A 10,999-nucleotide genomic window follows, 5' to 3' on the forward strand; every position below is an offset into this window, starting at 1 on the left:
TTTACTGCAACAGTTATACATATAATTCTATTTTTTCAGATTCCCAAATTAGCAGATAAATCAATCTGCATGCAAAAGTGTTCTGTCAAAGCATATTTGCCTGGCTTTTATTGCAAAGCCTTAAATTAGATCCTTAAATTAGATCCCAGAGATACAATAGATGAAGTTGCAATTTATCCTTTGATCATAAGGTAGTTTTCCTTGATCAATACTGAAAGGATTTTTTTTTCAGTAGTATTGGAAGGGAGAGACCTATGTCTCTTCCTGAAGAGTATAATGCAGCTTTATTATGCAAACGGTACAACTTTTAAAAATAAAGGTTATAGTATATATATAGTTATATTTATAATAATAAATACCTGTGAGACTGCTGTTCAGATAAAATCCTTGTCTGTTAACCTTCTGACCTTAATTTATAAAACTGATTTACAGCATCTTTATTAATTTTAGGCTCACAGAACATTGCAGACTTTAGCAAATATGGAGACAAGATATTTTGCAAAGAAGAAAACACTTCTTGGCTTGAGCAAATTAGCTGCATTAGCGTCTGACTTTTCAGAAGACATACTGCAAGAGAAAATAGAAGGTGAGAAATAAAAAGGACGAAGTAAGTTATTGAATTAGAATCACGTTAATTTTTCAGATTGTTAATTTGTTACGTTCAGGGCTCTAACAATGTGGTAAGAATAAATGGACTGATGATTTTGCTCATTTTAGGAAGCACGAGGAAGACAGCATGAGGTAGTAACCTCAGTATTCACTGTCACCTACGACTTAGGACTACAAGAATGGGAAATTTGTACCTTTCACTTTTTCTGATAACATGTAAAATATTGGCATCAATAGCAACCTACATAGTTCTTTGAGAAATTAGACAGTTCTGAAGTGACTGAAACTTGTAAACCGTTCACGCTGAATATATTTTCATGAATCTCCATTTTATATTTCAGATGCAAGGTAAAAATTATTTAATTTCTGTTTATTGAATGGCATTCAACTTCGAATTCTTCTCAAGTCCTGAGGCTCACAGTCTGTACAAGGAAATATAGTAACTGTGTTGTATTGCAATTATGAACCTGCAAATACATACAGTTGTGATCAAGAAGTGCTTTCTCAGCATCTTGATCTCTGTATCTAGAAAAATTACCATGACAGTGCTTCATCGTGCTCTAACTGAACAGATGTAAATGGGAAAATTAGGAATACCTATTCTGCTTCAAAATGCAGCAGTTTCACTGCTCTGCTATTCCTATCCCTTTGGAAAATAGTTTGTGCAGGACATGTGCTGTGAATTTGTGAAAAGGCACCTCTGCACTACTAGTTAAAGGATTCTGGCCACCAGGGGGAAGCTTTGGAATATGACTTGAGGTTACTGCTCAAGCTTACTTCCATTTAGCTGTGTATTTATCTCTCTGTGTTATGTACAGTTCTTAAATCCTGTTTAGAAAGCCTTGTAATAATTATGTTAACTAAGTAGGCTCTACAAATTATTTTTAGCTCATAATAGTAATAATAATGTATTATCTACCCTTTAAGTTATAACATTAGATGAAATCTTGAAGTTTAAATTTATTTATTCATCACTTTGAAAATGCCTCTGCAGATGTGAAGAATCTCATCTTTAAATAGGAAAACTGTAGAAAAATGAGAAAATCAAAGCTTTATTTCAATAGGCTGGTGGACTCAAGATTTCTTCTGGACTTTACTCTGCTGCACATTTCTGTGTGGTACATGATACAGTTTTTAAAACTGAAGGTCTTTGTGTATCAGTTTCCTATTGATAATGTAAGAATAACTATTCCTGTCACATTTTGCTTATTTCTTTAAACAGATAAAATGCTCCTTAGAGTTATTTTCCGCTTTCTGCTGTGCAGTGGAATTGAGTGGGATTGGGCGAGGTTCTTATAGTGTGGCTGATGCTATTCCATTTTGATTGTCTCAGCCTAATAAGTTTCTGGCCCTGAAGCAGATCATGCTGGCAAATATAAAACAAATCAAAAATTGAACAATTCATGAGATGGAACAAATCTATGTTACATGTCTTCAGCCAAAAGGTAGTTCTTAAAAATTGCAACCAACTTGCTTTCCTGCACAGTACAACAGCTTCTGTCCAATCCTATGTATTCCTTTCATAGTTTTGGGAAAAAAGTAGTTATCCATCTTCACTACACTGGGAACCTGAGTGGAAAGTAAAAACTGGTTCACCAGGATGGTGAAGTGGAAGTGTTTCTCTGCTTCGGGAATGTAGCTTAGCGTCCAAACAGAATGCTTCATAACAAACACTTGTAGACTTGAATAATATTGTGAGTTGACAGTTACTATTATGCCGCAGAATTTATTATTACATCTTAATAACATGAAACATTCATTTCCTTAAATGACAAGAAATAGCAGAGCAGGAGCGCTTTTTGTTACATCAGGAGACACTTCCCGAACAATTACTGGCAGAGAAACAGCTGAACCTCAATGATATGCCAGTGTTGTCTGCATCTCAGCTCATTGATGTAAGTATCTAATGTTTACTTCATTACATAGGTAAAGTTCCAGTATGTTTTCTGCCTCTATTGATAAAATAAACGAGAAGATCATGACTGCCTTTATCCCTCATATGACTTGCTAAGCACCTCAAGATCCAATGTTTGAATTATTTTAACTTTGCTTAGTTTCTGCCAGCACCAAACTTCAGAATTCTGGTTTTTAGTTCAAATTTCTTTTTGTTGAATGTGTGCTTTAGAGTGCTGCTACAAGAAAAAGCAAATCAAATCAGTGCTGGAAGTTGATTTATTGATCTAAGACAGGTTTTAGAGGTGAGACAGTTTCTACCTTCATTTACATTTTCAATAGGGAAGAACTTGGAAGGCAGAACGAACAAAGAATTCTATGTTAGTGGAGAAGGATGCCACAAAATAGAAAAAGGAAGGACTAGATGCAGGAAGAGGCTTTTGGTCACCTGTTTCAAAGAGGCACCTGAACTGTTTCTACTTCTGTTTTCTTTTACAAAAATCTAACCCATAATGAAACAACATGAACTGCTCCAGTGCTGGGATCACTAATAATGCTGACTTCTTTTCCACACCCCTTTCTGGTGATAGTCTGGAACCAGTAGCCTTACTGTTTCTGCCTTGTTGGCCACGTACTTTTAGCATCCAATGATGCGCACAAAAAGTGTTCCATGAATAAAAGCAATACATTAAAAGAAAATCAGGTCCTGTCTGGGTGTCAGTTTTGCAACTCCTTATTTTTCTGTAATCCTGTGGAAAATCCAAAGCATGCTTGTTTACGTTCTCCTCATTTTCTTAGAACAGTGCTTACAGCAGGTTGTGAAGTCATTACCTCTGTCTTTAAATGAGGCTACCTGTGGAACTAGGGAAGAGTAGGTAGTGTCACTCATGACTTGGCAATCGCTGACACCACGACAGTTTTTCTGAATTCTCTCTGTTGTCAAACCAACGTTCATACTTGCTGCTTGCAACTCAAGAATGAAATTTGCAAAGTGTGAATTAAAAGAGTGTTAGTGTTAATTTTCCTTTGAAGTACTAATTTAGAATCGGAGTTTGTGAAATACTGATAGCAAACCTGTTGTTTTTAAAAGGAGAAAGGCAGCAAATGTGCATAAGTACTGCTTTGAGCTTGATTACCAAAATAATTCTGAGAGCTTATTTGTGGAGCTGAGCTCTGGCTACAATAGTCCAGGAATGTTACAGCCTTAAATGGCATTTAAATTTGAAACCTAGCAGCCTTATATCCAATATCGTTTTTCCACAGACCATTGTCATGTAGGTGGAATGCTGCTCTAAAACCTTAAATATATTCCTTGGTATAAAAATACTTGCAGTTGAATCAAGACATATTTTCATGAGAGGGTCATGTAAACGGAAAATACATGGTGGTCTTCCCACAGTGAGTTGTCTGTGATACCGGTTACATTAGTTTGTAGGCTAAAAATAGTTCTCCATGTTAATCTCTCATATCATAGATGTACATATGTGATGAGAACAGAAGAGCCAATGAATATGACTTCAAGAAAGCACTCGATCTGCTGGAATATATTGATGAGGTAAGAAAACTTTTTGAGGGATTTCTAACCTAGAGTCTTATTTATTATTATTTAAGTTAGGATGGTGCATCTGTAGTTAAATAACATACTAGCTTAGTGTATGGTAATTAAAACAACCCCCAAAGTATTTTCTCAGTTTGTTTTTAAGTCACTGGAGACTTAATGCCAAATGTGGTTTAGATAATTTAAGAAAAATGACACTCTTCATCTTCACTTCCCATTTATAGTATATAGTTTCTTTCTTAGGGCCTTGCTTCCCTACGGGCTGTCTCCAAATGACACAGAGATTGTCTGTTTTTAGTAGTTTAATTCTTGCGTCTTCCCTCTTGGCAATTTCGCTGATTGTCATGAGGTAACGTGGGATAGTCACCAGCTTTTTAACATGTAAATAACATTGAACCACAGATTTGCTGTCTGCTTTTTTTCCCAACTATTTTTTTTGCATCTAAGTAAGATAAATGTCATTCTAAACCCATGAGATTTCAAAATTATTTTTTTTACAGATATTTAAGTTTGTAACAATTTGTGTAGAACCATTCAGCACAAATTGGAGATGGTGGTTTAGAGTCTAAAAAACAGCTCTTTTCCTGTTTTCCCTGCTTTTCCCTTACAAAAGTGTAGCGTAAAGTTGAGACCCACCCTTTGGCTTCCAGGCTTTAAAATTCAAGTGTTCGTGGTTTCCCTTATGGGGGGAATTTAAAGTAGATGTGATGCTTCAGGACATCAAGAGCTGAAAAAAACCATATGGTTGTTTTTCTGACATTATATTTCAAAAGGGGCTTGACAACAATTACCTCGAAGTTTCTGTGCAGTGAAGGGGATGCCTTTCCAGATCAAGTGTATATCTTTGAAGTCATTTACTGTTATATTCATAAAACCTATATTCTAATGTGGACACTAATGCACACTAGTTAGCTTGGCCATGCTGGAAAAAGAACCATGACTTCGGTTGCCATTTAGCACATCGTAAAATAAAACTTGTCTGGAATACAATATTTTACAAACTGATATTTTAAAATATACCCTTTTTAAAATCGAGTTAGTTGGACTTCAGCAGTCAAGTGTGATATGGAAAGTCTGAGCCGTGATTTCAGATAGAAACAGTGTTTGGTGTTTCAGCAGTCCGATCAGATCATCTTTTTAGTATGTGTTAAAAACTATGTTCGGTGATTGAAGGGTCTAAGTCATTGGTGTAATCTGTGTGACAAAGTGATTATTTCTTTTGTAAAAAACCTTAAAATTTTAATTTACCTGTTTTTTTTCTCCTTATATGAATTGAAGGAAGAGGAAGTGGATGTAAATGATCTTAAACTTAAAATTCTCTGTAAGGCTCTCCAAAGAGATGGGTAAGTATGCATATAAGATACTGGGAGTATTTGTGACATAGCTTCTCCAGAATTACATTTTAGTGTACTATTCTCTAACTCACTAAAAAGATTGAATTTTGTAGTATAAGGTTAGTAAAGTATAATGTATCTTCTTATTTGTAAAGTGAAACCCTAGCAAAAAAAATCTGTAGTACTTTGTTCGTTTATCTCACAGCAACCTACTATGCATTCTTGGCACTTGACACAAAAATGTAGCCATGCAGCTTTTATACTTGAACCCTTTCCTAAAGTAAAAGAAGTGACCTACACTGAAGTTTTTTTTTTCATTTGAGGCATCTCAAATAAAAGCTCTCTAATAAGAGCAACATGTGCAGAGGTCACTCCCTGCAAGCCTTTATTCCACTTGGTTTCAGCCAAGTGACAAAAGTTCATGATCAGTTGACAAGGTCATGATCTTTTAGAGTTAAAGCTGCATTCATGACTGGAAGAGATCGAAGCCTAAATACTGCTTAGAAGAGCCACACTTAAGGACATTCAAAACCAAATATAGGCTGAAACCAATTGGTCCCGAAAATCTTCTCCTCCAACAGTGGCACTGTTTTCTCCCAGCTTAAATAACTCAGATGGCATTTCCTCCCTCTTCTTTTTAAGTTTCAGAAGTCTTTAGCTTTTCTAACTCCTACCTGTGTTCCAAGAGGGACTCAAGAAAGGATGAGAATACATTCCAAATGCACTGTGCCATTTGTGATTAAAACTGAAATAAGCAGCATTTGCATTCACACTTGTGCATAGGATAGATTCCAAAGGATGGTAGTTTCTAGAAAATAAATTCCTAGTTGCATGACTAAGTTATTGCCACATACGACACAAATAATATGCAGAAACAGGTTCACAATATTCCAAGTGTCCCCTTCCTATTATTTTAGAGACAGAGGAATCCAGAACTCCTGCATGGCACCAGTCCAGTTATTGGTTTATGACCTATCTTCCCTGGGCCAAGAACAGGATTTTGAATGTAAAATTTTACTGTTCAAACATACATAATGCTGACAAGATTTTGGGCACTCTGGTAGCTAACCAGAGGCAATTTGAGATGACTGAACAGTGTTTAGAAAACTTGATGTCCCAGTTGAGTTTCCAGTCTAGCGAGGCTCACAAAGGCTGTACAAAGAGGCTGATTGCTGTTTCAAAAGAGGTAGTGTTGACTTTCATCTGTGTGCAAAAGTAAGCATTCGCCATGTTACAGAACCTACTTTTAAGGATGGCATCTGTTTTCTAGGTTAAGGGCTACAGGTGGTGGTGAGGTTCTCAGGTAGGATGGAGAGCCTTGCTGGATGTGCTCCTAATGTTCTGATAGAGTCCTCACTATCCTCCTCTGTGCCTAAGAGGAGAAAATCCCTGTACCCCCTTCCCTCCCTCCTTTCCTCACATTTTTCCCAGTAGAATTAAGGATGAAATCCTAGACATTTAAGAGTTGAAGTGACATCCAGGATAAAACTGTGGTTTCAGTGAAGTACAGAGAATTTGTCAGTAATAGGTTCTGGGAGCCAGGTCCAGATCTGGTGCAAGCACGTTCGCACTGGCCCATGATAGTTTAGGGATTGATATGAGAACTGGTTTTGTCTGGCAGCTTAACATTTGGGACAGGAAATTTTAACAACTGAAAGGTTAGAACCGCAACAAAACAAGTTAGGTTGGTGTTGACTTGAAACTGCTACATATAAAGCTCTGTAAGGATGAGAAATTGTCATTTAAAATACTCTTTCTCTTAGAAAAATCTGTTTGGGGTTTTTTTGTATCACAGGTGAAACTGGCTCTCATGAGTTTTAACATTTAACACAAAGGAGACAAACTTCATTTTGTGTCTGTGTGTGCTGTTACAGGCCTGCAGCTTAGATTTTACAATGGTTTTTTTCTCTTTTCTCAGTGTTTGCTTTTTGTTTTGGTTTGAGTAAATTGCTTCTTTTATTCTACAAAAAAAAAAGAATCTATACTTTCATAATCTCAAACATAAAATATAATTACTGAGAACAGGTAATTCTTATCTTGATGGACAATAGTTTTATTTTATCAAAGAAATAATGTTGTTTGTGGGGGGTTTTATGGTTTAGAGGAAGGGAGACATTCCTATTGTCCTCCTAACTAGACGACATTGTAATTTCATTGCAATTTTACTCTTGGAATAAAAAGTTATTAACAAAGATAGAAAACCTCTTGCTTTGAGCTATAGCCAAGTGTCTTCCATGAGGACATGTATTAATCACCTTTGATAAAGTATCAAATTTTCCTGTGTTTTTTGTTCTTGTTAGTTTTAATTTTATTTCATCTGTGCCATTCTTTCCCCAATTATTCTTTGACTTGCAGATGGTCTTGTTCAGATGGTAGAGATGATCCAATTGAAGCATCTAAAGATAGTATATTTGTGAAAATACTACAAAAGCTATTGAAAGAAGGTAAAGTGGACTTAAATGTAATTGAAGGGTCTGAAATTTAGTTGTTTCAAAAGCTGCTTAAGATGAACACTAATATGTAAGAAGTAGTGACAAGAAATTCTCAGAGTAATGAAAATGCATTCCACTAGACAATTAAAATCATATAGAGCTAATTCTATCTCTGTAAAATGTTCAGGCAGGTAAGACATGAGCAGATTTCTGGGTTATAATCTGGTTGTAATCCTAGTACCCTCAAATGATTTGCTCAGTAAGGCACCTACCAGATTTTTAGCGGTTTCTTACAGTACAGTAAAGTAGGTCTTCTGGAGTGAAATGCATATCTTCTGTAGGGTACAGGATTAATAACTAATTAACTGTCACTCAGAAGAACTTAATCTGTTTAAGCTAAAATGGTTTTTGCTTTTGTGTTCTCTCTCCAAAAGCAAAAAAAAAAATATAAAAATACTTCCCATTCTCTAGTTAAAGCTGACCATAGGAAGTTGTGACCATGGAAGTTACAGCTGGAGGAGGGAGTGAGAGAAGGAAAGCAATTGAGACTCTAAGTCTGTTTTAAATATTACTGCATATGAACTTTTTCCAAAACAGAGAAGGTTCCATGTGGAAAATAGAAAAATGAAGTTTTTCAGAACAGTTGTGGTTTTGTGTGTCTGATCCTGTCAATGTCCTTCCTCTTGTAAGAGTCTCACAGCCCAGAATGAACTGTTGCACCTGATACATGTTAATTACTTGACTGAGCTTTCTTTTCTCTTTCCTTTTCTTTCTTTTATTTATGATTTATTTTTATTTTGTTGAAGTGTTATGTAAAGCTTGGATTTGAGGTTAATCATTAAATTACTGAGCTCTGTTTAAGTAAAAATTATTAACTTTTTAAACTCAGTTTTACAGGCTGCTTAAACTTTATTGTATTTCTTGATGTGTATAATAGAATTAGAGCTTCCCAATTCCAGAAGAGTAATTTAACTATGAGGCAGGAAGAGGTGTTTACTTAAAAATTATCATAACTACTAATGAAGCGTACTTTTATCAGCGTTGTAATGAATGGTTTTGTGTTGTAGGAGTCCAGTTAAGTGAATATTTACCAGAGGTGAAGGACTTGCTGCAAGCAAATGAACTTGGCAACTTGAAATACAATGCTTACTTCGAATTTGTGTTAAAAGCAAACTATGAACTCTACGTTCAGGGACAAGCATGATTCTCACTGTTTTTTTAAATATTTTTTCTAAAGAACTCTTGAATGCTTTTATACTTTTTTATGTTTTGTTTGGTTTTTTGCTAGCACTGTGCTAAAATCTATGTGAGTAGTAATATACTTGGTCTTAAATGTATAGACATTGATGCTTTAGTCAGGGGAGCCAGAGTTGTGTTTTCAGGCAAAATAAAAATAAAGTTTTTCCATGCCTTTCATAAACTCTCTGTTTTGTTCTGTATCTTCATTACTATGAGTCCTGCCTGAGACTCAGAAGATACACAGACACCCAGCACAAGAGGGTTTTCAAAACATTAAAATGTTTTGAAAAGGTTTAACCTTACAGATATAAACTGAAAGAATGGTATATTTACTGGACCAGAGAACTCTGAATGAGAACTGTACTTTATTCCTTTCTGTCACAGACAAACTGAGTGATCAGTAACAAGCCAGTTATCCTTTTTGTGCCAGTAACCTCTAATGCAACATTGCAATTAGCCAGTTTCTACAGCAAAAAGTGTTGTACAGAGTGGAGTTATCCAATGGAATAACCAGTTGTTTCTTAAGTAAGCTATGCAGTCATCCAGCATTAATGTTTCTCCGAACTGAAATCACAGCCCCAGGTGTTGACAGTAGCTCACCATGCTGTCATTCACAGGAACTGTTCGTGCCTAGGCTCAGATGAAACCTAGAAAGTAGTTACCATAGTGTGGGAGTCCAACAGGATCTTCCTTACTCTGCACCTTGTTCTCTACTGATAGATGGTACTAATTTTCTTTTTTCTTTTCTTTTACTCCACTGCCCCAGTTAGTTATCTCTGACATGGGAAAAAAAAATTCCATTTAACTTCTCTATTTTAATTTCAGTGATTGTCAGCATTTAATCTTTAAATAAAAGTTAGTGAGATCTGATGTGTTGCACCTTTCTTTTGCATGTAGCTCAAGAGTCAGTGACTGCAGAGCAACTTGCATGCCCTTATGTTTTACTTGTCTGGCTCCATGCCTGCTGCAACAACTTGATCCAACAGCTGAGAAGGTCAGAAGTTAAATTGGTTGAAGAGAATCCAGTTTCTAGTTTTAAAAGCACAGCTCCCCTTCCGTGGCTTCCCCTCCTCCCTGTACTAATACAGTAAGCTGGGCTGAGAGTCTGAACATGTTTGGAAGAATAGATTTATCTAGAGGTTCTAACTAATATGGGAAAGAAATGCACTAGTAGTCATCTTCTAAGATTGTTCTAAGCAGCAAACTTTGCACTTCTGCAGTCTTGCATGGCTGAGAAGTGTGAGCATAACTCCCAGCTATGGCTTCAAAGGAGTGGGTCATTTAAAGCCTTCCACTTGTTCGCTTAAATGTCACTTTGAGGATGGTTTCATGTTGATGAACTTAACAGGGGTTTGGGAGAAAGAGAATTATAAATGATTGCCACCCCTTACTGAACTATGTTCTACCTGAACTTCTACTAGACTCGTATATTTTGCTTGAAGAGGAATCCTTTTAATTGACTGTCCACCATAAAACATTCTGGGGATATATCATCCCTTCCCCGACTGTTCACCAGATATCTGTACTCTATAAGGAGTGGCGGGGCAAACCCTGGAAAGCTTGCTCCAGAAGCAGGCATTTCTCTTCATTCTTGACTATCTGTCTGTTTCAAAGTGCCTGGCTTCTCTGCTGGGATGGGTTTAGTGTGGTTGGTGTAGAAGCATTCTCCAGGTTTTTGGGAAACGTAGGCTTTTCAGCTGCTTTACTCTACTGCTTGGTTGGGAGGCATTTGGCATTAGTACAATGGCTTTCCATCTGACTATTGCCAAAACAGAAGGCTACTTGCAATGAGTTTACTTAAATAAAGCCTCATTAAAATAACTTCCGTGTCTAAGCTGATGTTTAATGTTCTTGTACTAATAATGTTGAGCTGGTTCTCTGTTCTGTTGGGAAGTTTGAAGAGTCTGGGATTCGGGATTATTCCTTTTCTCTGT

At 36.3% G+C, this 10,999-nt stretch overlaps 1 protein-coding gene across 2 annotated transcripts in view; it reads left to right on the forward strand.

The window, feature by feature from the left end:
- Nucleotides 1–9,935, forward strand: part of NUP133 (nucleoporin 133) — a 34,719-nt gene extending 24,784 nt beyond the window's left edge. Inside the window, exons 21-26 of one of the 2 annotated variants that reach the window (XM_051783511.1) lie at nt 451–586; nt 2,386–2,504; nt 3,977–4,057; nt 5,339–5,403; nt 7,750–7,838; nt 8,894–9,935. In XM_051783511.1, coding sequence (XP_051639471.1) covers nt 451–586; nt 2,386–2,504; nt 3,977–4,057; nt 5,339–5,403; nt 7,750–7,838; nt 8,894–9,030 — 627 coding nt within the window. In that variant the 3' untranslated portion in view covers nt 9,031–9,935. The remainder of the gene's footprint in view (nt 1–450; nt 587–2,385; nt 2,505–3,976; nt 4,058–5,338; nt 5,404–7,749; nt 7,839–8,893) is intronic. The other variant, XM_051783512.1, reaches the window with a different exon arrangement.
- Nucleotides 9,936–10,999: the final 1,064 nt, after the last annotated feature.

The sequence above is a fragment of the Manacus candei genome, unplaced genomic scaffold, assembly GCF_025592945.1.
Source record: "Manacus candei isolate 608988 ecotype Guabito, Panama unplaced genomic scaffold, ASM2559294v1 h1tg000017l, whole genome shotgun sequence".
NCBI classification, from domain to species: Eukaryota; Metazoa; Chordata; class Aves; order Passeriformes; family Pipridae; genus Manacus; species Manacus candei.